The 24892-nt window shown below is 45.7% G+C and overlaps 3 protein-coding genes across 4 annotated transcripts; 2 read left to right on the top strand and 1 right to left on the bottom strand.

Moving 5' to 3' along the window:
* The first annotated feature begins 112 nt into the window (after positions 1–112).
* Positions 113–14532, top strand: intu (inturned planar cell polarity protein). The gene is made up of 17 exons (XM_028429450.1): positions 113–307; positions 749–1356; positions 2208–2293; positions 5987–6205; positions 8751–8869; positions 9161–9250; positions 9493–9570; positions 9714–9900; positions 10194–10247; positions 10490–10552; positions 10651–10869; positions 10949–11041; positions 11424–11840; positions 11921–12015; positions 12514–12703; positions 13019–13161; positions 14030–14532. The coding sequence occupies exons 1-17, from the start codon at positions 222–224 to the stop codon at positions 14139–14141; spliced, it is 2859 nt and encodes a 952-aa protein (XP_028285251.1). The 5' UTR covers positions 113–221; the 3' UTR covers positions 14142–14532.
* On the bottom strand, positions 14438–18328 carry ino80b (INO80 complex subunit B). The gene is made up of 5 exons (XM_028429454.1): positions 17875–18328; positions 16188–16368; positions 15960–16111; positions 15515–15687; positions 14438–15281 (listed from the first exon to the last, which is right to left on the bottom strand). The coding sequence occupies exons 1-5, from the start codon at positions 17912–17914 to the stop codon at positions 14817–14819; spliced, it is 1011 nt and encodes a 336-aa protein (XP_028285255.1). The 5' UTR covers positions 17915–18328; the 3' UTR covers positions 14438–14816.
* On the top strand, positions 17696–23304 carry aadat (aminoadipate aminotransferase). 2 transcript variants are annotated; one of them, XM_028429452.1, is made up of 14 exons: positions 17696–17724; positions 18930–19001; positions 19223–19391; positions 19530–19662; positions 19751–19825; positions 19938–20147; positions 20221–20286; positions 20357–20439; positions 20526–20622; positions 20936–20997; positions 21122–21186; positions 21284–21390; positions 22517–22618; positions 22699–23304. In XM_028429452.1, the coding sequence occupies exons 2-14, from the start codon at positions 18935–18937 to the stop codon at positions 22738–22740; spliced, it is 1278 nt and encodes a 425-aa protein (XP_028285253.1). In that variant the 5' UTR covers positions 17696–17724; positions 18930–18934; the 3' UTR covers positions 22741–23304. The 2 variants fall into 2 exon arrangements, with proteins under 2 accessions (XP_028285253.1, XP_028285252.1); XM_028429451.1 differs by lacking the exon at positions 17696–17724 and adding an exon at positions 18334–18587.
* Positions 23305–24892: the final 1588 nt, after the last annotated feature.

Below are 24892 nucleotides of genomic sequence, written 5' to 3' on the forward strand. Positions count from 1 at the left end.
TAGTAAAACTGCTCTGTCCGGGAAGCTTCTGCGTTGTCAGGGGCGACGGCGCTGTCCGCCAATCAGAGCGTGCGTTACTGCACCACGTGACGCTGCCGGAGCGCACGTAAAAACGCTGACAACATGGCGAGAGGATATATCGCGGTTCCTTTTAGTCCAAATTAAAGCTTTTAAAGTACTTTTTTTTGACTCAGCGGAGAAGTTAAACCTTCAATAACCCAATGGCCCTCGCCATGTTCGAAGAACATGCTCAGACGGAGGAGCACGGTGACACCGAATCCACAACTTCGAGTTTCAGCAGCTCCGAGTAAGAATATCACTTAAAAGGCTTGAAACAACAACGCTGTGGTTATGTAGCCGCTGCTTATAAAGATGTATGATCTTACTAAAACTACCAGTAAATTCCATGTTAGGGCAGATTTTCTGTTTCCATCTCTGTGCGCTTTACTTGGGAGGTAAAACCTTCATGAATAATAGCCTTCATGAACCATAGCATGCGTTCTCAGTAAATTTATAGAGTGGTTTTGTAAATGTGTTCTTTATAATGCAGAGCTGGGAGGAGAGAGACCAGAAGGAAAAATTACAATTACACCTTATAGGCAGCCTGAGAAAACATCTCCGAATGCCACATTTATGGGCAGTCACTGTTGTTTTCATACTTTTATTGTATTTCTGTGCCTTACTTTTACAGTTTCATCTTTTATGTTGCTCTGCTAGCTTTGAATGTTTTGTATGCTTTGTCTTCCAGTGACCTGGAACCAGAATGGCTGGACGACATTCAGAAGAACGGCGAGCTTTTCTACCTGGAGCTGAGTGAAGGCGAAGAGGAGGCAGCTCTGGCCCAGGCCGCTGCCAATCAAGGTGTTGTATCTACTAATCATGTTCGCTTTAGCGAAAAGGAGGTGGAGATCATCACAGAGCAAAACAAGAAGCAGCGATGTGGCTCGAGGACCAAAGGCGAGCCTACGCTCAAAAAGCTCGCCAGGATCCTGAGGAGGAAACGCCGGCCGTCGCAGCGCAGGGGAGGAGGGAAGGATGGAGGTAAAGACGGCTCTACTTTATCACAGCCAGCGTCCATCCTGAAGAACCAGCCCAGCCAAAGGCAGGGCGTGACCGTTCAACCACAGCAGCTGAAGGAAGTGTGCGTCTACCTCAACCCTAAACGCTTGGGTGGTTCATCGACTCCTCTGTGTGATCGCGGAGGCCTGTTGGAAGCACTGCTCGGGGTTGTACACCGTCCTGCCTGGAACAGAGGTCAGGAAGACCCCACAGCAGCAGCCAGACAGGGAGAAAGACTGACTGTTCATGGATTAATACCCAACAGTCCAGCCATCAAATGTGGCCAAATCCTCATTGGTAAGACTTGTGCCCATACACACACCCCCGAACACGATTAGCTTCTGGGAGTCATGAGGAGCAGAGGAAATGTTTATTTGGTTGTCCTCCTTTCTGAAGCAACTTTATCCATCCTCAGAGGGAACTCATCCTCATAGCAAGGGAAATGATGCAGCCATTGTGATTTCTGTAACAGTCATTAAACAAGTACTGACTTCATTTCCATACCGCATCAAATACACTGCCAAAGCATGGGCTGCAATTATTATGACAGAGCTATAATCACACACAGGTTTTTGAAGGAAAAATGAGGCAAAAGCCTTAATAGATAAAAGCAGTTTCAACTTTTCAGTGATATTTGCTGTATATGCTGAAGTCTATAGTATATAGCACCTGTTGAAGGGTGCAGATCAGTCAATGTGCTCTGAGACCTGCGAACGTTTTCTGTATCTTAGCTCCTTCTACTTTCAGTCAATCAAAGGTTTCTTGAGCAAAAAGAAAAGCTGCATTGATTTCCCTCTCTGGGCTAATCATCAGTTTTTACTAGCGAACAGAGGAATGCCGGTTGTGCTTCACCGCAAATGACTGCCCCCACATCGGTTACTGTTTAGAGGAGCTTTTATGCAGCACGGCTACATGCTTAAACAATTAGAGTGGTTAAATACCTGGAATAGCGCTGTAACTCTGATGATGCTGGCGCTGTGCTTCCCTTTTACACACAAGCAGGTGAAGCTCTTTAACTTGACCTTTGCTGAAGCTGCACAGCCACAGGTTAAATGACAGTCTTTCTTTTCTTTTTCAGGTTTGATGTACTAAAAAATGAAGCCAAATGACTGCAGTTACTAATATTATGTGTGTTACTGTGTGTTCAGGTGATGTGCTTGTAGCCGTGGATGATGTCGATGTGACTTCAGAGAACATCGAGAGGGTTTTGTCCTGCATCCCAGGCCCAACACAGGTCTGTACGTGTGTGTGTGTGTGTGAAGCCTCTGTTTTTTTATTGTGCAGTCCTTTCTATATTGGATTAGCTTTCCAAATTTGCACAGTAGCATTTATGCCTTCAACATCCTGACATGTCGCAAACAGCAGCCGCGCACAGTAAATATAGACATTTCAAATTACTTCGTCTAAACTGCTAAAATGTGCGTAGAAAGCAGCAGCCGGCGCTGTTTAACATTATAAAGCCCGCAATTACTGAGAAATGATCCTTTTGATCGGTAGCAAAAAAAAAAAAATCCATAGTCTGTGCCACAGTCGTGGATTTTCACCAAAAAGCGAAACCATCAAACGCCTGGAATTTGCAAATGACAGAGTGTGCGCAGGGTTGATGGCGAACATGGCGGATAAACAGGACGGCAGCGGCGGCGTGACGACTCTTTTTTCGGTGCCACAGGAAGCTGTTGTGGGATTGAAAGCTCAGCTGATTAGAAGATGGAAGCCGGGAACTTAATTACATTGTAGGGAACCGTTGGGGAAGATTCTTTGGAAAAATAGAAGGTTCCTGTGGCACCGCGATGACTCTCCAAAACTGGAAATAGAGTTGTTCTGCTGACAGAATGATTGTTGTGTGTGTGTGTGTGTGTGTGTGTGTGTGTGTGTGTGTGTGTGCGTCTCAGCCCTCCCACATGGATCGCAGACAGTACTTATTATGTTTGGAGGGACAAATATTAGTATTAAAGTCAGGCCACCGTGCCCTTCACTACCCTGATATGAATTACAGCTTCTCGTGTGTGTGTGTGTGTGTGTGTAAATGACTGACATCAACAGACTGGAATTCTAGTGAGAGCACACTCCAGTCCAACCACATCCTTATTATTTATGATGAGACAAAGTGCAGCAGTTAGCCCACGTCTCTTTACTCTGCCATCTCCCAAAAATCAGTGTTTTTTTTCATGCCTGAATTTATTCCCTCAGCTCAGTGTAGTCACCGTTCTGTGTCTGACATCACTTGTGAAACCTGAATAAGTGAAAATACTAAATGGATTTTACAGTTTTTTTTTTAATGCTAACTTCCAGGACTGAGACTTTAAGTCAGAGCCGCCAGTTGAAAGACGCATCACGTGGTCGTCCACCACTGCCCAGTTCTTCTCTAATAATACACTTAACATTGGGTAAAATGGCAACGGGCCCAGATGTAGGCGCCTGACGGCGAGGCGGGCAGCCTGTGGTTAGTGCTGACAGGCCTCGGAGAGTTCTGCAAGTGATCGCTGGGTAGAAAAAAAACACAGTTTTTGACCAGGTAATCTGATATTTTCTCTAAGATATATTTGGTAGGCTCCATATGGTCTGGCATTTTTTTTGGGGGGGGGGGGGGGCGGATATAGACTCTACAAGTTTGAACGTTTGAGGAACCTCAGCTCTGGTTTGGTTTCGTTTATAATTCCATGTTTAAAACACTGTAACGTTCAGTAAACGGCGTGTTGTGCGTTCTGTTTCAGAGCGGAGGTCATAACCTGGTGGTTTGAGGTTGAGTCGCAGCAGCACCTCTATTGTTCTTCCTGCCGGTACTAAGCAACCAGACATCTCAGCGAGAGAAACTTGACTTCCAAATACTGTGTACATGTGTGTCAGTGTGGATTTAAGTCTTATTAGATAAATAACCTTTAACCAGGAAATTGTGAGTCAGCGTCTCATCCATGTTTTTTTTCTTTAGCAGATTCTTGTTGATATTTTTTGTGTAGTTGCCTTCTACTTTGGCTTTGACCACTTTTCCACCGAAAACTCCTGCTGTTGCTGTTTAAGGGTTTTCTTACATGTACTCCCCTTATATATTTCATTGTGGCGGGACCGCTCCATGAGCCTCCGTTTGGATTTATTTTTTTGCCATTCTTTGGTGTGCTTAGGATCGTTATCCCGTTGAGAGGTCCCGAGTCATTTAAACCCGTCACATTACCTTCAAGTACTTTTTTGATAAGATGCAGGATCCAGAGTTTGAATGAGCGACTGCAGGTTTGCTCAGATAAGCCGCCAGTCTGCTGTTAACTGCAGCCAAACGTCTGTCCGGGCCATTGACAGTAAAAACTATGGACAGAGCTTCCGTGACGTCACCCGTTTGTTTCTGAAGAGCCGTTCTGAGGCTCGGTGGGAGGTTCCAGGACGTTGATGACCGCCGCCATGTTGGCAGCGTCACGTCCGCCAAAACTCCAAATATGGACAAAGAGGGGGAGCACGAGCGGGGTTTAGGGGGGCGGGCGATCGTGGAAGCAGGAAACTCACGCTGTGATACGTCAACTGTCTGTCACTCAAGCGGCAACGCCCATAATTATGCGTAATTTTAAGTCAGAATACCATTGAAACGAGTGAGTTGTAAAAAAATTCACCCCCTGTACAATTGACACTAGAAGAGAACCTATCATCTGAGACCAGAGTGGTTTTTTGTACCAGGCTGTAAACATGTTTTTTTCTGCTGTGAAGTCGGCCATTTTAACATGGGAGACTATGGGAAATGACTCGCTTTTGGAGCCAGCCCCCAGTGGTTGCGGCGTGAATTACAAGTTTTGACACTTCCGCATGGGCTTCAACTTTGAGCCCCGAAGGCTGCCGCTTGGTCCGGGCTGTTCCCATACATTCATGGTGAATCTGTAGGTTTTCTTTACTGTTCTTTGTGAACTGCAAAGGCTTTTTCCTGGCTCGGCTCACATGCAGGTGAAACTTGTGCATCCTCCCTCTCTCTGGCTGTGCATGCATGCACTCATGCAGACTTTTTTTTTTGTTTTTTTTTTTTGCATCAAACAGATCCGCTCCCAGAATGAATGTGCCGGGACATTTTACTGAGATTTTTTTTTCTTAATCCTACAATATTTGTAGTTGGTTAGCATCCAGACAGATGTGTGTGTGTGTGTGTGTGTGGCGGTGCTGTGTGCCAGCCTCTCATTTGAAAATATCAATAAAACTACATTTGGAAGAAGTTCCTGTAATGCCACTTAAACACATTCTCCTCACATCTGGACTTTGCTCCTGATTTACTTGAATTAACGTCAGTTCAGCTCTGCAGACGGCCTCTGTGGCGCTGACAGGTTTCAGCCCAGAGTCAACACAGCGTGCGCGCAGATTTGCCTCTGTAGTGTATCTATAATGGGCTTTTGATCGTGTGTGAGTTTTGATTTTCTCTTTCCAGACCGTAATCTGTGAGGTCGGCTCTGCCTCTAGATATAATCTGACTTTGACCGTAATGTGGGTCTGACCGAGTGTTTTAGCAGCTGCCTGCAGTTCCTCATCCTTCTGTGCATCTTAGACACGTGTGTTTCCATGTGCGTGATGCTCTGATTTCCATTCAGCTCCGTGCCCATTTCCACTGCAGCCGTCTATGAATGGCGGCGTGAAGCAGAGGATTTGAGTGGAAAGTAAAGCCACTGCATGAATGAGAGAGGATAGGCCGTCTGTTGTCTCCACGCCGGTCTGGTTTTAATTTAGTCGAGCACTCGGCACACACACATGGATCTCTGCTATTTGTTATGCTGCGGTTGGGTCTGGATGTCAGTGTCACTTTCTGTCTTGACGGTGGCCATCCTGCTGTTCACTCTATGCACACTATGCACACCGCTATGTTCCCAAAAAAGCTGCTGAAATCTCCCACCAGTGGAGCCACAGTGACACAGTGTTAGAAGGCAGGCTGATATGATAATCGGCTGCTCATTTTTAACCCCTACAGGTGAGGCTGACCATGGAGACAGTAGCTCCTATGGACAGGAGCAGCACCACCGACTCTTCGTCGCCTCGGACAAAGACGAAGGCCTCTCCACCCGTCAGCCAGCTGGTGCGACTGCTGTGGGGCGAGGACACGGCCGAACTCCAGATGTCCATAGGACACATCCCACATATCGTCATGTACCTGTCACTCAAATTGGACTCAGCGTCACCACAGGAGGAGGTCAGTGTGTATGTGATCTTCCTCTACACAAATGTCTGAGCATCATTGTCAGTCCAGAGACCAGCATTTCTTTCTAACTGTAGAACAAAGAGCTTTGAAATAAAAAAAACTTTCAGTGCTGCAACTTTCACCACAGTCATTCCAGCAGCATGGAAAAGTCCTGTCACCAAAGCAGGGCTGGAGCTGCCTTTTTTAAGTCAGCTGTAAGTCAGGTCATGGTGGTTCTGAATAATCCTGGAGGTCCTTCGGTGGAAAGAGGCTGTTATTAAAGATCTTCCGCATCTGCTTCTAGAATGAGCTTGCTGTTGTGTTAGGTAGTGATTTGCTTTGCTGTGATTTAGGATGTTAGATGATTTCTACAGTAGATATCACATCTGCTTCCTCTCTTGTTGGACTGAGGGCAGACTCGATGCTACGTTGCACGTTAACACACATGAATCAGAGCTGTACAAACACAACTAGATACAGAAAATGACAGACTCAGGCGAACCCTGGATGACCACACATTTTTCTATCCTTTTGACAAGTACGTTTCAAGTCTCAGTGGAACCCTGATCATGACTTCGTGGTCAAAGGCGCCTATAAAACCTTAATGTAAAACACTGAACAGGTGGATTTAATTATCTACATTTTGTGTATCCTGATAATTGAGTGTTAAGAATGACCTTAGTTGTGAAGGAAATCCCTGGGAGACTACAAGTGGAAATCTTTCTCTGAATGTCTGTGACATGAGTCAGAAGACTACCGCTCTGGACGCCTTCCAGCGCCGGGTGGGTGCGTCTAACAAAAAACAGGCAGCGAAGGGAAGAGAAGCTGAGGTGAACCCGGTCCCTGGCTGTGAATGATCCATCAGTTTAATGCTGTGAACTCATCCACATGTCATATTGACTGAAGCTCCCACTGCTTACAGTTTAAAAACAGAACATATTTCCTTTTTGTAATTAGATCCATGTGCCGAGTACAGAGAAACAGCTTCTATGCTGTAATCACTGTTTCTCTGTGGACAGCTACAGGCAGACTGGCTTTATCGTCGTCCTCCCTGCAGCATCTTCGCTGTATCTCCAGGCCAGTTTTTTTTACTGGAGATAATCAAGCCGTTTCAGAGACCAGTTTTTGAGAGAAGAGGTCCCACTCGTGTTTTATTTTACTATCACTGTCCGTATTTTATTTCCCATCAGGCTAATTTAGCTGCACTCAGCAGTTTATAGACCATCAGGTGACCCTTTAAGGCCCCGTTCACACTGGAGAAAGTCATTCCAGCTAGAGTAGGATTGTATCTGGATAGTCTTTAAACTGGATACGTTCAGACCTATTTTCAAATCTGGCTAGCACACAAGCGTGTCCGCACTCAATCCGGCTTAATCCGGCTTGTTTGCGGTCCTCCAAACCACTAGGTGGCGCTTCGTAATATACAGAGTCCGTTCAGGCCGCGGTAGGACCGCGTGTGCGCATGCGTTGTGCGTTTTTTTGTCCCGTGTCACGCCCCGTGAACCGAAAGTAGCACATCGCTAACCGGAAGTAGCATGTCGTTAGCCGGATTCGCTGAGCCACATTTGCGTTCACACTTGAGCCACATTTGAGCCAATCCGGGTAGATCCACCTCTCGTGGGTGGATCTAGCCAGACTGAAATCAAACTGGATACAGCCGGATTCGAGGTGTTCACACTCAGAAAAAACACATCTGGATAGGCCCGAATCCTGCTTTAGCCAGATTTTTTCCCCCAGTGTGAACGGGGTATCAGAGAGGACAGGGTTTTGGAGCCACATCAGACAGTGCTGTGTGAAAAACCCGCTAAACTCTGACTTTGAAGTCCTTTGATTGCAGGGTAGTACGAACTGGAGAGGTCCAGTCGTGGTATTTTTGAGTTTCAGCATTAGTTCTTAGAGCTGAAGTGTCTTACTTACTTAGTTTTGGCCCTCTCTTGCGAATGTCTTCCAGAAGCAGTTGTTTGTGTCTTTGTTCTGGTTGCCAACGGCTGTTCATTCAAGGTTTTTATCCCCCCCAGCCTCTAGCTCTGATCCTCGCCCCCTATCCTTCAAAGCATGCTGGAAGGAATACTAAATATCTCACACAATACCCTGGATCTGCCCACACTGCTCTCCTCTTTGGAGATATTCCTAGTTCCAGAAACAGAAGTTGAGATAAGTAGCAGCACGTAGCACAGCTGCTTCCTTCAGCTTCTGTAGAATTCCTTTATTTCCTGAGTCTGTTTTTCGCAGCACTGCAAAGTCCAACATTTAAATATTTTAGCAACATTCATCTTATTTTTTTTTCTAAGGTGAAGTTAGGCAGTCAAACCACACTAACATCGTTGAGGTGGCAGATCCATTCATTCCTCTTGTCAGTCTGTGATTTAGAGCAGGTATAAATTTTGGTGACTGAAGTCTCCAAGAACAGATATTTCACATTTTTTTGCAACATTTTTCTGCTGATAGGTTAACCAGAGCTTGTTCTCTTTGCTGCACATGTAATTTTCATGACACAAGCAGCCACTAGATATTCTAAAACTGCACTCTGTGTGTGTGTGTGTGTTTGTGTGTGCAGGAGGAAATCTTGTACCAGTACCCAGTGTCTGAAGCATCCAGGCAGCTGAAAGGAGTGAGAGGGATCTTCCTCACTCTGTGTGACATGCTGGAGAACGTCACAGGGGGTCAGATCATCAGGTAGGACAAATACAGTGAATAAAGTGAAAACAACACAGGCTGTGGAGAAGACTCTAACCCTAGCTGCAGCCCTAACCCCGGCCCTAATGCAGAGCTATACGTTCCTGCACTGCAGGTCCACACCATGGTGTGTTTTTTTTGTCCACCATTTAACAGAGGCTTTGAGTGGATAAGTATACTCCTGAACATCGAGGTCAAAGATGAATACAGTCTGATCACTCTGTCCGGGCGTTTTAAGTGAAACTTGAAGCACGGTTTGTGTTCATGTCTTGACTTCCTCCGTCCTCTCAGTTCGTCTCTCCTGCTCGGGAAACATCTGGTACATGTTGGCTACTGGAAGGAAAGCAACAACCTGCTGGTCATCGGTCTTCCTGCTGAGAGGTACAAGAAGGAAGGCGGAGTCAAACACATAAGAAATCTAACACACACACACACAGATGACAGCTATCGTGAAAATAATCAATAAATCCTCGTTGCCTGACCTGCACACTAAAAATGTGCTTCTCTCTCTAACCACCAGGCCTCAATCAATCAATCATGTGTGATTAAATCTCTGATTTATCAACTGATTTCCTGTTTGTATTTAATAAGGATTATCCAGCCTCTTTCTGTTTCCCCCTCAGGGTTCCTCTTCTGTGTCTGCAGACGGTGGTGGGAGATGTCGTCCGGACCCTGAAAGTGATGTACGGCTCCTTGGACAGGTTGGTCAGTCATTATTTACTTTTACTGCGTCTTCATTGATCATGTTTTTTTTTTAAACTGTCACTAAACGAGGCGACGAGTCCTTCATCTCCTGTGATTATTCCATGTTGCTGCTTGTATGACTCTTCTGTTACCTCCACAGTGCGTTCTGTACGGTGGACCACGCTCCCAGGCTGGACCATTTCTTCTGCCTCTTCTTCCAGCAGCTGATCCAGCCCTCACGACTGAGGGAAGGCTCTTCTGCAGCACCACTACCTGACGTCTCAGGGACCCTTTTCCTCGATGGACTGCCAGCGGTCCGATGGCTCACGCTGCCTCCAGAAATCAAGGTGTGTTTGACAGATCGGTAAAGGTTTTACTGCGCTGTAATGTATGTGATGGTACAAAAATTATAAAGAAAAAATATCATATTTTTGACTTTTTTCAAAAATATGATGATGAGAGCAAATTGAACAAGACGTAAGGGGTTAACCTTATGTTTTTCAGGTTTTGGGGTCAAGTTAAAGTGTGGTCTTTTTTCAGTTTTTTTGCAAGAATATATAGAGTAGAACATAAAAAACCACCCCAGTAATCATCAAATATCCAGAAAATGTATTAATTTATTTTTGGTGTGTGTCCACAGTTGGAGGTGGATACAGTTCTTTCTGACTTTGAGTCTTCTGATTTTGGAGAAATGGTAAGAAACATGGCATCAATTTGTCATTTTAAAATCTCCCATTTAAAAAGAACACTGATTATTTCGGGCTTGACTTCCGTGCAAGCATGAGATCCTTCTTCAGCAACCTTTAATATGTCCCTACAGTCCGTTAAAACATGCTACATTTACTTATTGAAATGATAAATTAACATTATGTAGAAGGTTTGTTGTTTGTTTACCCTCTTATATTTTACTGCTGTCTTGTTTTTTTTTTCATGCAGTCTGAGGACTTTTTCGGCCTGAGGCGTCTGTATGTAATTCTTGGCTCCTGTCTGTTCTATAAGGTAGTTTTAATGTGTGTTTATTTTCTGATGGTTCTTTACTGTCTGCACAGCTGCTGTGACTCATCTTTTAAACAATGGTCCACTCTCTTCTCTCACAGTCCTACCTGATTGCCAACCACCTGCCTAAGGAGGACCTGCTGGACATCTGTCTGTACTGTCAGCATTACTGCCTGCTGCCGCTGGCATCAGAGCAGCGAGTGGGTCAGCTGGTCATCTGGAGGGAGGTGTTTCCCCAGCAGAGAGCAGCTAACGGAGGCAGCAGCGTGCCAGGCTACGGTCAGGCACAGGGACGACACTTCCTCCTCATAGTGGGGCTGGTAAGGAGAAAATTCCCGGAGGGGTGATGGATTTATAACTGGTGTTTGGTGAGTGTGTGACTCTGTGTCTCCACCTCAGAGGCACTTCATGCAGTGTGTGCTGTTGGAAGCAGGAGGATGTGCCTCGCCTGCTTTGGGCTCTCCAGGACCTGACTGTGTTTATGTGGATCAGGTAGGCTTTTTTTTTCTTCTTTAATTCACTATATCTGAAATTTTGCAGCAGGTATTTCAGAGAATTATTGTTAAGGAAGGCCTCCTCTATCACCACAGTGACGTTCATGAAAAAATACTGCAGAATTATGGAGTAATGCAAGTTCGAATTGGCACTAAAATCTAAATTTTTGAGAATTTTTGCATTTTTAAAAAATCCACTCTAAAAAATCCATAAAAGCTGCAGCAGATATTTCACTGGATTATTGTTAAGGAAGGCCTCCTCTATCACCGCAGTGAGTTTCATGAATAAATACTGCAGAATTATGGAGAAATTCAAGGTTCAGAGTTTCATGAAAAAATACTGCAGAAAAAACTACATCTGTATCATTTTCTTTTTTCAGGTGAAAGCCACTCTTCTGCAGCTGGAAGTGTTGGAGGCTGGTATTGAAGAGCGTCTGAACGCTCCACCAGCTCCTTGCCTGTCCTGTGCTGACTGGTTCCTTCCAGCCGCCACAGCCCGTGACCGCCTCGACAGTCTGGCCTCCTCCTCCCCGGTATTCAGTAAACTGGCTGGGGCTGTCAAAGGCTCCTCATCGGGGTCCAGGGGCCGCAACCTGTTCGGGGAGAAGTCTCGGAGGTCCAGCCCACAGAGGAGCTTGTCAGACAGTGGCAGTGAGGGGCAGATGGATGCTGGGTCTGGGTCATCGGTGGCTCCAGGCCTCAGTCCTCATTCCACACCAGACTCAGCAAGGAAGCTGGGGGGGCGACGGGACTCACTAGGGTCTGATGGAAGCGGAGGCAGTGGAGGCCTCATGAAGGTACTGGTGGAGTTTACGGTGCAGTCTGTTTGGTTCTTTGTCTGTTAGTGGAAACAAAGACGTTCTTTCTTTCACACCAGGTACCCAGGATGAAGCACCCAAACCCATTTTACCTGGGCACGCTGAAGAAGACCCTGACTGAGAGGGAGACGGAGGAGATGTACAACACCATGAAGTGAGTGATCCACACACTGTCGCTGTGTCACATCTGACCAGTGGTGGAGGAAGTACTGAAGTTTGGTACTTAAGTAAAAGTACAATTACCCAGCAAAATATTTACTCGAGTAAAAGTAGAAGTGCTACATCAACAATCCTACTTAAGTAAACGTCTTAAGTAGTACTTATGTTTAAATGTACTTAAAGAAATGTTTACTTAAAGGTAGGGTCGGAGATTTTGAAAACTCAGTGAGAGTCAGCCAGATTTGGAGAGTAAACACACGCCCCTTTTTCTCGTTTTAAAGTGAAACTGCCGAACTAATCGGTTGCGATCGGATTGTAAAGAGAAGCTACACTAATTTAACAAAAAGTGCATCAGAATGAAATCTCCTACCCGACTTTTAAGTAAAGTATAAATAAACATATAAATTTACTTAAGTACATTGACGATGTACAAATACTTAGTTACTTTCCACCGCTGCATCTGACACTGAACCCCTTCCCTCTTTGCCGACAGGCTGACCTCGGGCGTTGAGAACACCTTGTTCCACTACGTCCTGATGGAGACTGTGCAGGGAATCTTCATCGCTCCCACTCACAGAGAGGTGGCTCAGCTCAGCGGCTCCATTCACCCGCAGCTCATACGCAACTTCCACCACTGCTGCCTCTCCATACGAGCTGCCTTCCAGCAGAGTCTGCCAGCCAGGGTGAGACCTTTAGAAATCAAACACAAGACCAAATTAATCAATCACAGATTGATGAATAACAAGACACTGCAGCACAGGGAAGCAACAGACGCTGTATATTTGGTGCTGTTTAAAAGCTGCATTGTGTAATTTGTCCACCAGAGGGCAGAGATGAGTAAGTTATTTTAAAAAAAAAACTAGAGATTCTTAACAAAGCAGCATCAGAAAATAATTCAACATAATTAAAATTTAAATAAAACATTTATTAAAACCATTAAAGGAGGAACACCTTTACATTACCGTACTGAATAAGACTTGTGTTTTTCCTCCCTGCAGGGCCGGCGTGCTGCAGACAGGCCTCACAGTGGTGGTTGGGGTTTGGGTCCGGTTAAAGAACACGGTGTTCTGTTTCAGTGTAAACCTGAAAACTGGACCGACCAAAGGAAACCTGCTCCCACCATGACGTACTGGGTCATAGGGTACGTTGTCTTCCTCAACAAACTAGTGTCTCCGTTGTAGGTCTGCAATAAAGAGACTTGTGGAAAAATGTGAAATGCACCTGGTGGTGTATGTATGGTTGTTCACAGACTTTGGACCGTTCAAAGACAGTACCAGTAATTCTGTTTTCCTGTCTGACTGTAATGAATGAACGAACTAATGAATAGGATACATTGTACAGTGTGTTCAGTGAAATGGAGGAGGGGGAAGTAAAACTCTCCAATTCTAACTACATTTCAATCATGAGAGACTCAGCGAACTGAATGAGAAAGAATTTATTAATACAATAATTGTGAATGTGCATTGGCGTCCTAGACCCCGTCGTGAGGACCACGTCCGAAAGGGGGGAAAGCTCGAGCGGAGAGGCCGCTGATCCGAAGACCCCCCGGGTCTAGACCTGGTGGTGGTGTAGAAGCAGGAGAGCAGGAGAGGGGAGACCTTGAACTGCGAGGATGGGGAGGTGCTTGGGGTGGAGGAGGGTTGCCGGATTCGATCGGGAGACAGCTGGAGAAGAGACAGAGACTTTTAAATCTCTTGCTACGTTATGATTGGGCAGGAGAGGGACAGATCGACAGCTGATTGGTGAGGGAGGTGCCATCTATTAAACACCTGACTATGTGGGAGGTCACTAGACAGAGTGCAATGCAGTGAAGGAGAGTGCTAGGATGGTGAAGAGGGAAGGGGATAGAGATAAGAGGTGAATGATGTGGAATAGAGTCTTCATGACTGAACTTACGCTGAGAGCTACATTTGTATTTATCCTGGAAATGTTCCCAGTTATAGAAACTATAATTTACACGTACAGAAGACTGAAGTCTTCACTGTCTCCTTCTCTTTGACATCTTTCAGGCGGATGCTGCTGGAGCCCGTCCCTCAGGAGTTCTACGTGTGCTTCCATGACTCGGTGGCGGAGGTTCCTGTAGAGATGGCCTTCAGACTCTCCTTTGGTCTGGCTTTGTGAAGCGTCAGCAGAAGTCTTTTATCTGACCAAGCATCCGTCACATTCTCAGGAAAATACCTCAAACTTGCCAGAAGTTTAACACAAGCCTTCATCTTCCCAGCAGATTCTCTGCAGCAGTGATGTGTAAAACCAACCAGGTTGTTTTTTTTGTGCCTTGTGGCTCGTCAAGATTCTTAACATGTGCATGAAAAAGCCACTCAGCCAGCTCATACCTCAGACAGCACAGTGTAGGCAGACCTTTCAGTGAGAGCTGCTGGACCGATAAAAATGATGCTGCACAACAACACAAAGGGCACAGAGTTGAAATGCCGTCATTATTTCTTAATTTAACTTCTGTACAGTTTTGTATTTGCTGTAAATGACATTAAAAAACACATGTTTTTGTTTCGTGTTTACTGGCTCTTCTTGTTTTCACATTATTAACAACAGAAGGACTCATGATTCAAAATATTACATTTTTCTCAAAACACAAAAATATGTATTTTACACAAATGAGAAGCTCTACAAGTGATAAATATTAACCAATGTTTGGTACGGAGATATTTTCGCAATTCAAAGGAATAACGGGCAGAATCCCCCCCACAGCTACAGAGCAGGCGTGTTGATCAGAAGTCGCCTGCATCATCTGCACGGTATCAAATTATACCGGCACGTGTACGGACCATGGTCAGAAGTTCAGGCTGCCCTCTGCACTAGCAGCAGGTTCTTCTTGTAACAGTCAAGGCTGCAGAGAGGAATCCCAGTCTTGGAGCAGGAGTACCTCTTCAGGTTGGTGCAGCCACTTACCCCACAGTTCACCAGGGCCCGAGGTGGAGGACAAGGGGGAGCCGGCGTTGGAGCAGAGACTCCTGTGGGAAAGGATATGGCCATTCCCTGCACAGAGTCACTGTAGCGCACCATGGGACATTGACTCTGCTTGGACTTCCTCTCCTTCATGCTTTTGATCTTGGCCTTGCTGGTTTTCGTCAGCCTCTCTATCGTTTGGTTCTTGTTCTCCTCCGCCTTCTTGGCGGCCTGCAGGCGTCTCTTTCGGGCGCGCTCCTCTCGCTTCTGCATCATCTCTGCAGTCATTTCTTTCTCTTTGTATCCCATGGGGAGCTCCAGGAGAGGCTGACTCTGCTGCTTGTGTAGCAGAGCTTTCTGCAGAGGAAGATCAGAAACACGAGTTCAGATCAAACAAGCCCCCAGGACTGAAAATAATCCCAACACAGGAGTGCCAAAACTTGATGCTGGTGCCTAAAGACAGTCCCCAAAGCCCTGAATGTTAAAATCTGCAGCTTTAAAAAAACATGTCTTGGTGTCTAACGGCAATTTCCCCAACAATAACAAATGCAAGGATTAATAAACAACCTGGTTCTGCATCGCTTCTTTACCTGTCTGGCAGTGAGCAGAGACTCGTCAATCTCCTTCTTCAGATCCCCATTGTCGTCAAGCTCTCCTTTCTCAAGTGCATCCAGCCACCTCTCCTCCTCGTCCACCGGCCCACCCAGCATGGAGTCTGAGTCCATGTCAGGCAAAGGGGATGTGGCCAGGTTGCTGTCCTCATCTGATACACAACAGTTTTAAATTAACCGACTCAAGTGTAGACATTGAAAAAAATCTTACATTTCCAACACTTCAACCGACCTACAACCACAAGTTGTCCATAACATACTGCGGATACCAATAAAGTGACTTACTAATTGTTTAAGTGTTGAATTCATTCTTTACGCACATTTTAATAAAAAATTTTGCATGTTTTTTTCATAATTTCCAAACTTTTCGTGTGATGAGCACATTAAACCGTCTACATGAGTACAGGGAATCCTCATAACTTACCCAGCCAGGCCCGATACTGCTCGAGAGGCACAGACGGCTCATCGTCGTCGTCATCATCATCGTCATCGTCGTCATCATCTACGTCATTATCAATGATCATCAGTGGTGAGGGAGGACGAGCCACACCAGGATGGACAGTGAAGGTGGGAACACTGGCAAACGCGACAGCTGGTTAGGTCCTTGACCGTTACATCAGTAGCACTGAAAGCTGGCGCACACACAGCTCACCTCTTGGTCCCCAGCGTCTGTCCTCCCAGTTTGATCTTGAGTCGGAGCTGAGGCGGAGGTCGAGGAACCACGACAGGCTCAGGCTCCGGGGCCTCAGCGAAGCTGTGGTGCTTCCTCTTGTGCTTCTTGTGTTTTTTGTGTTTCCGCTTGTGAGCGCTGTGCAGGCTGGAGCCGCCTTCAACTGCAGAGAACAACAGAACATACATGAATGTAACATTAGCCGTAAAATGATGGCTGCTCTTAGGTGTAAAAGTAACAAGAACATCTGTAGCAAACACTCAACCACTTCCCAACCTGGTGCTAGATTAGTCTAAAATTGTTTCTTAAATATGAACATGTGTACGACTTCAAAATGCAACAAACTGCAGAACTTTACAATGCAGACAGATACTTCTTTTCTACTCCAGGCTCAACTGTGAGCATCTGTGTTATTCTCAATAACTGAGATGTCTTTGATGAAGATTCTCAGTCATCCAGGTCATCATACGTAGAGAAGTTTGAAGCGAGGCGTCTGGACTACTACAACATCAAGTTCACTCGGGAGGACACCAAGGATAACAATCTGGCCTTCTTGGACTGCACAGTACATATTGAGGAGGACAGGAGCCTCAATGTGGAAGTGTACAGGAAACCCACACACACGGACCAGTACCTGTTGTTTGATTCACACCACCCACTGGAACACAAACTGGGAGTCATCAGGACCCTGCAGCACAGAGCACAAACTGTACCAACCAGCTCAGAGGGGAAGAAGAAGGAGCAACACCACATCAGGAAGGCCCTGCAAACATGTGGCTACCCCAAGTGGGCACTCATCAAAGCCACAAAAACAAGACCCCCCAACAACAAGAAGAAGGACAACACCAGGCGGAGAAAGAACATCTCCATTCCATATGTGTCAGGAGTATCAGAGAAACTCCGCAGGATCTTCAACAACCATGACATCCCGGTCCATTTCAAACCTATGACAACACTGAGACAGAGACTGGTTCACCCGAAGGATCAGATTCCCAGGGAGAAACACAGCAATGTGATATATGCAGTCCAGTGCAGTGAGGAATGCTCTGATCTGTACATTGGAGAAACTAAACAACCACTCCACAGAAGAATGGCTCAGCACAGGAGAGCCACCTCCTCAGGACAAGACTCAGCTGTTCACCTCCACCTCAAAGACAAAGGACACTCCTTTGAGGACAACAATGTTCACATTTTAGACAGGGAGGAAAGGTGGTATGAAAGAGGAGTCAAGGAAGCATCTATGTTAAGCTGGAAGAACCTTCCCTTAACAGAGGTGGTGGCCTCAGACATCATCTTTCTACCACATACAATGCAGTGATTCCATCCATTCCAGGAAGTTTGCACATACTCACAGTAAGAACAAAGGGCTGTCAACCAGTCCACCTCCAGCAGTTTCATAGTGGTTAGCCAGTCGTTAGACACACTGAACAGTTAGAACTGATGAAGCTGCTTGGATGAGCAGCGAAACGTCTTCAAGAAAACTCCACAAGTCCAGACGCCTCGCTTCAATCTTCTCTACGTGAGATGTCTTTCAAAAGATTAAGTTAAAACTACTTAAAATTGTACTTAGGGTTTGTTTGGAGGGTGCAGGCATCTGGATCAGACTGGCAACTATTAAACAAGTGAACCCAAAGCTGTAAACGCATCATCTAATATCAGCAAAACTCACCTAGAAACCTGGGATGAATCATGTCTTTCCTCTTCCCCATTGGAACAACAGGGATGTCGGCAGAAGCAGAAGAAGACAGCGAGTCTGCAGCTCTACATAGCAGCAGACATCTCAAGGTTTTCCACAAAGCTAACCTGCTAACCGAACTACTTCTAGCGACACACAGATGTTATTTACGGTTTGTCTAAATAAAGTACATGAGGCCTCGTTTTAGACGGCAAGCTAACTTATTAGCCACATTTAGCTAATATGTAACAACGTCCACCGCTCACAATGAAGAAAAACAAACACAAAAACCTACAAAACTTCTAATTTTGCCAGACGAAAGGAACTAACAACCGTTAAGCTTCGCAGTCTTTCGCGGTTAGCACATGTTGCTACGCAATGCTAACAACACGGAAATCCAGACTCGCAGCTGCTTCCGGTTTCCGGTTTCCGGTTTGTGGCTTATGGAACTGTTGTCTGCTCCCTGGTGGTGAAAACAAAAAAATAAACCGGGTAAAGAGCCAAAGTTATTTAACACCGAGAAGGATTTGATTCGCTCCGGACTCAAATAAAAAAAACCTAAACCGAGCTGCTCGGTGTTCGGCGCTAAATCCGCTGTTTTTAAACCATTCCGGGTAATGTAGTTCCGCCGGCGCTGACCACCGCAGGTGTCCGCACATCGCGGAATACATTAACCAGAAGCCCCCGGGGCGAATACGCCAAACAAGGTCAGTTTTACACGGCTGAACGTGGTCGAGCTTAAACTTTTAAAGTTTGTATATTCTGCGCGGTTACCTTCCACAGACTGCGTGTTCCTGCGTCATATCTGACGTCACTGCACACTTTACAGTAACGATTATTACTCACAGTAATGTGACCAAGCTGTGTGCCAGCATGGCGGAATAATGGTCCTATAACGGTCTCCTATGTTCCACTGAGTCAACTGTACACAGACTGATCCACTGTGGGCTTCTGCTTCTGATGCAAAAAATGAATCAATACAAAACAGGAATGTCTTTAAAGTCATAGCTGGAGAATCTAACAACGTGTCCTGTTTTGTAATTTTGCAGCAATCATGAATTACGCTCGTTTTCTGACAGCTGTCAGTGCAGCCAGAAAGCCCTCCCCCATCAGGATGCTGAGTGAGTATCTCACAGCTGATTGGACAAAATACAAAAGGTGTTATTGGCAATATGCACACTAGGTGTTAAGAGAAATGTATTATGTAAACACTGTACAGTCGTCATATTTGACTGAAAGTTCAATGTAAATGTTCCACAGTTGTCAGACAGGCAGCTGCATGAAGCTGCAGGCAACTCATCCACTGCTCTCTCTCTCTCTCTCTCTCTCCTCCTAAACAAAGCTGAGCTGCAGCAGCGCTCACCTCCCTCCCTGATTTCTCTGGCTGGAGGTGCTCCCAACCCAAACACCTTCCCCTTCCAATCAGCGTCCATCCAGGTGAAGAACGGACAGACCGTCACCTTCGATGAGGCGGCGATGAAGAGGGCCCTGCAGTACTCGGCCTCTAACGGGTGAGAGATGGAGGCAGGAGTCCTGAGCATGAGCTGAAACTTTGTAGCAGGAGCTTTTCTCTTCGAGCCAGCCTCAAGTGGTCACTCTTTGAACTGCAGGTTTGCTTTATCTATAGAGTTATGTCCATTCCTGTGTAGAATACCTGAGCTGCTGACGTGGATGAAGAACCTGCAGAAGAACCTCCACAACCCACCGACTGCCAGCTACAGCGTCGAGAAAGGCCAGATGGACATGTGTGTGACGACAGGAAGCCAGGAGGGGCTCTGTAAGGTAACCAGCCTTCTTATGCTATATGCACAGCTTCTGCTTTTACTCCGCAGCATTGGCTTCCATGTGTGTTCTCTTTTTGGGGCTTTAGGTGTTTGAGATGTTGGTCAACCCGGGAGACAACGTTCTTCTGGATGCACCCACCTACTCAGGCACACTTGCAGCAGTGAGTTCTTTTAAGGATCCTCTGTGTTTTCATAGCACCAACCATCATGCATACGAAAATATCTGACTTGAAAGGACTCCTCTTACATCTAGCTTTCTCTTTGTCTCTGTAGCTCCAGCCGCTCGGTTGCAACTTGATAAACGTTCCCAGCGATCAGCATGGCATGATACCTGCAGCGCTGAAGGAGGTTCTGTCTCAGTGGGACCCGTCAGAGGTCCACAAGCCTGGCAGCACAGCTCCCAAAATCCTCTACACCATCCCCAACGGAGGGAACCCCACCGGTGCCTCCATGACGGCTGAGAGGAAGCGGGAAGTGTACGAGGTTTGCGGCCTCGCCATCATAAATGCCGAGATGTTTATGCATTTTCTGTGACAACCTCCTGTTTCTTCAACAGCTGGCCAGGCAGTACGACATGCTCATCATCGAGGACGACCCGTACTACTTCCTCCAGTTTGAAAAGGTACAGAGAAGCACACTCGGCTGAGTCCTGAGTCGTTTGCTGATTTCTACTCTGCTCCTTTTTGTGGCAGCCATGGGCTCCCACGTTTCTCTCCATGGACACTGACGGGAGGATCATCAGGACTGACTCCTTCTCTAAGATCCTGTCCTCGGGGTGAGCTGGTGAATCTTGGATTTCTAGTCCGTGTGAAGTAAAATAGGCGTGTTAATCTCATCCTCTTCTGTGTCCTGTGTCTTCAGGCTCAGAATAGGTTTTGTGACTGGTCCCAAACCGCTGGTCGACAGGGTGGTGCTGCACATCCAGGCCTCCACAATGCACACAAGCACCTTCACACAGGTAAATAACCGGTTCAACCATTTAAAATGCTGTTTACAGTACACTCTGTGTAGCTGGGCGGCTCAGAGTACAAACAATAAAGCATAATTGTGAGCATGTACAGATTGTTCCCACATGCCCAGCTTGCACCAGCACAAACCGTCACGCTCCTCACGACTAGCAGCATCTGCAGATGAAAATGAACTATTCTACCATTCAGTCCTCACCTCTGCATTTTAATCTAATCTAATCTGCACTAAAGTGTGGATTATGGGTTGGTAATGAGGAGTGAGGCTGCCACACTGTATAACCAGAGTCTCCTCCTGCCTTTCAGCTCATGGTGTCTCAGTTGCTGCACAGCTGGGGTCAGGAGGGTTTCCTCCAGCACATAGACAGGTACGCATTCCTGCATGGCAGGTTTGACCCGTTGTTGCAGGATTAAATCCATTAATTATATCTGCAGTAATTCAGACAACAACTCGAGCAGCAGTGAATGAAGCAGATTTCTCCTTTGTGGCAGGGTGATCGAGTTCTACAGGATACAACGGGACGCCATGATCGGCTCTGCAGACAAGTGGCTCAAAGGTTTGTGTATGCATAGAGGTAGAAAAACACACCAACACAAGCTGATAAATATTCATGTAGATCTCATAAGGTGCAGTGTGTGTGTGTGCGCTTGTAGATGTGGCAGAGTGGCACAGCCCATCGGCAGGTATGTTCCTGTGGATGAAGCTGAAGAGCGTAGCTGATACCCAGCAGCTGATTATGGAGAAGGCGTTGGAGAAAGAGGTTAGTGCACACAGATAACACAGCATGACTCTCTGCTGTGCACCAGGGCAAATGGAGGCAGGCTCTCGGTCACAGCAGAGAGCAGGATGGTGCGTGAACAGCCGTTGTGTCTTCCCTCCCACACACACACTCCTGCTTACAAACAGCTGGTTAAACAAGAGTCGGTGCACCTAGGCTTTTTCTCCTAAATCCCAGACACGTGAAGCCTTCACACAGCAGAGAGTAAAAACCAAGCTGCAGCCTTCGGGGCTCAAAGTTGAAGCCCATGTGGAAGTGTCAAAACTTGTAATTCACGCCGCAACCACTGGGGGCTGGCTCCAAAAGCGAGTCATTTCCCATAGACTCCCATGTTAAAATGACTTCACAGCAGAAATGAACATGTTTACAGCCTGGTACAAAAAACCACTCTGGTCTCAGATGATAGGTTCTCTTCTAGTGTCAATTGTAGGGGGGGTGAATTTTTTTACAACTCACTCGTTTCAATTGTATTCGGACTTAAAATTACGCATAATTATGGACGTTGCCGCTTGAGTGACAGACAGTTGACGTATCACAGCGTGAGTTTCCTGCTTCCACAATCACCCGCCCCCCTAAACCCCGCTCGTGCTCCCCCTCTTTGTCCATATTTGGAGTTTTGGCGGACGTGACGCTGCCAACATGGCGGCAGTCATCAACGTCCTGGAACCTCCCACCGAGCCTCAGAACGGCTCTTCAGAAACAAACGGGTGACGTCACGGAAGCTCTGTCCATAGTTTTTACTGTCAATGGTAAAAACAGTGCTGTGGATAATAGAGACGTAATACCGCAATTCACCCAGTGGGGAAAAAATGGCAGCGCTTCTCTCCACATTCAGCTCATCGATCACAGCCTGAAGTGGATCAGTAGCTTCACAGGATTTTAAAACAGCCAGTTAGTTTAGCTTAGCATAAAGACGAGTAAACAAAGCAGCTAGTGATGTCTCTATTTAAACTAAAGTCTTTAAACACCTGAAGTGTTGGTTTAGGTAATTTTTCCAGTGGTTTATGTAACACAAAGATCAGCTGTGTACTCACAACCAGAGATTAATCCACCTCCCAGTCTCGGTTGGAGCTTTGATCATTTGTGTATAATCTGCTTTGTGTTCAAGGTGCTGCTTGTTCCCGGAGGTGTCTTCATGATCGACAGCAGTGAGCCCTGCCCCTACGTACGAGCGGCCTTTTCTCTCTCCACACCTGAGCAGATTGATGAGGTACAAACACACACATACACACACACAAACACACACACACACCACAACTGACTCTAATCTCTTATCCTTTCACTCAACAGGCTTTCAGAAGACTCGCTTCACTCATCAAAGACGCTTTGTGACGACCGGTTTCTGGCAGATGATGTTGTTTTTGTAACTTTTTATTTGTTGTTGACAGAGCTTAGGTTAAATATTGTGTTATTTGATACTGTTTGTATCATCACTCATCAGCCACAAGTCGTCCTTTTCATTTTTCTTAGTTATTATTTCCATGTTAAAACACTATGTTATTATTTACTGTATATTTAATTAACATTTTAGATTCAGTCTATAAGAATGAACTTCAATACATAGCAACGTGTTGTTTATTAGTGTAAATGCATAAAATCTAAGACGACACTCATGCTGTTACACAGAACGTCACCAGCAGAGGGTGCACTTTGACCTCAAACTGACCTGGTTCTTACTGCCTAATAGTCAAGTCATCAATATTATTCACTTCATCTGACAGTGGTTTGAATGTTGTGGCTGTTTAGTGTGTATAAAAGAAAAATTGGGTGCTGATCTTTAAAAACAAAACAAAAAAAAAACAACCTACCTGCTGCTCGGTTATTGCACCACATGGTGAAGATGTCTTAATCATGCCTGTGTACAAAAAATCAAAATTAAACATCCATCATTCTCTGTTTTGCTTGTTATGTGTGATTTATGGCCATCACTTAGTGTTAGTGTGTATAATCATCTGTCCACTCTACAATGAGACTTCGACTTTTCGACCCGATGGTCTCAGATGAGCTTAGAACGTCGGCAGCCAGCTGAGAACCATGTGTCAGTGGAAAGTGCTTTCCTCTTGTACAGACTTCCTTCATGCTGTGTAGCAGTCTGCAGGCGGTGTGACGGTGCTCTCAGTGTGTGTGTGTGCAGCTGAAACACTGATCTGTTGAAGGATAACTAGGGTCAGGTGGCACAGAAACAAACACTTGAAGCCTTTTACTGCTGCAGTGGAGATTAAAGTGTTAAAGTAAAAAAAAAAGAAAAGGTCATCTTAGTTACAACAGATGTGTTTAAACCTTGAAACTTTCTCTAAAATGTAAAAAGAGAAATAAGCTTCAGTCAAATAGGAACCGTCTATACACCGAGGGGACATTATTGACTCGTCTGCTGACGCTGTGCTACTTCTACTGTGTTTTCAAGGTCAGAAATGATCAAGTCTGGCACGCAAACCATCACATGACCCTGACGCCATCTCTGCTCAGAGGCACGCTCTCACTCTGCCTTTATCCTCTCACTGAAAAACGCAAGAGGAAGTCAGTGTGCTCACTGAACCACAACATGAAATGGGCCCCTGTGAGCAAGGTTTCAGACCTGAGTCATGTCCTCAAGAGACTCTCAAGACTACACAAACACAGGCAGACACTGACAAGCATAGATGCTCACTGGGTTTGGGATTAGGTGGCTGAAAACACTTGTGTGTGTATGACACACAAGCATCCATCAGGTTTATTACCTGGGTTGTAAACATGTTCTATGTAAAGATTGTTAGCTAAAATCCACACTGATTGATATAATACACAAAGCATGTGGCGAGTTAGCCATAGTGAGCAAGCCTAGCCTAGCTTAGCTTAGCTTAGCTTAGCTTAGCCCACTAGCTGTATCCATTCTGCAACTCTATTTAATAAATTATCTAGCTAATGTAGTCGCCAAATGAGCCCTGGTGGTTTAGATATATTACTTTTGGTGCTGTTACCGGTACTTATTTTGCTACATTGGGTAGCTAGCCCATAGATAGCAGGCTAGCTAGCATTAGCTACAGGCTACACAGAAACAAAGCACCCAGGACTAACACTTGGGGCTGTAGACAGGTCATTGTTTTGATGTAAATTATCCTATTTACAGGTAAATGTGGGCTGTTTATTCAAAGAATAAATGAATAAATAACGCTGATGTGAAGGATTGCTCTGAATTGCTGGAGAATCAGAGCGATTCAGAGCTTTGTACGCCTCTGTGTGTCAGCCTGTCACCATGGTAACAGCAGAGGAGACCTCAAAAACCACTCCAACTTTGAGAGCCTGGCGCGCGGAAACGATTCGGAATTAGAAAATTCTGAATACAAGTTTGATAGAGCAGCATCTAATGAGCGTTTCAAGACTAAACTGGAGTCTGTAGCTTGAAATTTGTAGGAGGAGGAGGAGATACATTTGGCAGATGACCCTCGTTGAAGGGCTCTCTCATAGACTCCCATGTTAAAAATGACAGCGAAATTGCTTAATATTT

The sequence above is a fragment of the Parambassis ranga genome, chromosome 18, assembly GCF_900634625.1.
Source record: "Parambassis ranga chromosome 18, fParRan2.1, whole genome shotgun sequence".
Classification (NCBI taxonomy): Eukaryota; Metazoa; Chordata; class Actinopteri; family Ambassidae; genus Parambassis; species Parambassis ranga.

What these genes read in the sequence shown, in the direction of transcription:
- aadat (XM_028429452.1), top strand. Translation starts at nt 18,935, where the DNA reads ATGAATTACGCTCGTTTTCTGACAGCTGTCAGTGCAGCCAGAAAGCCC. An exon ending in GCCAGGAGGGGCTCTGTAAG is followed by an intron (nt 19,663 to 19,750) that starts GTAACCAGCCTT and finishes TTGGGGCTTTAG; the next exon opens with GTGTTTGAGATGTTGGTCAA. An exon ending in TGCAGACAAGTGGCTCAAAG is followed by an intron (nt 21,187 to 21,283) that starts GTTTGTGTATGC and finishes GTGCGCTTGTAG; the next exon opens with ATGTGGCAGAGTGGCACAGC.
- intu (XM_028429450.1), top strand. Translation starts at nt 222, where the DNA reads ATGGCCCTCGCCATGTTCGAAGAACATGCTCAGACGGAGGAGCACGGT. An exon ending in ACAGGGGGTCAGATCATCAG is followed by an intron (nt 8,870 to 9,160) that starts GTAGGACAAATA and finishes CCGTCCTCTCAG; the next exon opens with TTCGTCTCTCCTGCTCGGGA. An exon ending in CTTCTGATTTTGGAGAAATG is followed by an intron (nt 10,248 to 10,489) that starts GTAAGAAACATG and finishes TTTTTCATGCAG; the next exon opens with TCTGAGGACTTTTTCGGCCT.
- ino80b (XM_028429454.1), bottom strand. Translation starts at nt 17,914, where the DNA reads ATGGGGAAGAGGAAAGACATGATTCATCCCAGGTTTCTAG. An exon ending in GATTCATCCCAGGTTTCTAG is followed by an intron (nt 16,369 to 17,874) that starts GTGAGTTTTGCT and finishes TGTTCTCTGCAG; the next exon opens with TTGAAGGCGGCTCCAGCCTG. An exon ending in CAGACGCTGGGGACCAAGAG is followed by an intron (nt 16,112 to 16,187) that starts GTGAGCTGTGTG and finishes CGCGTTTGCCAG; the next exon opens with TGTTCCCACCTTCACTGTCC.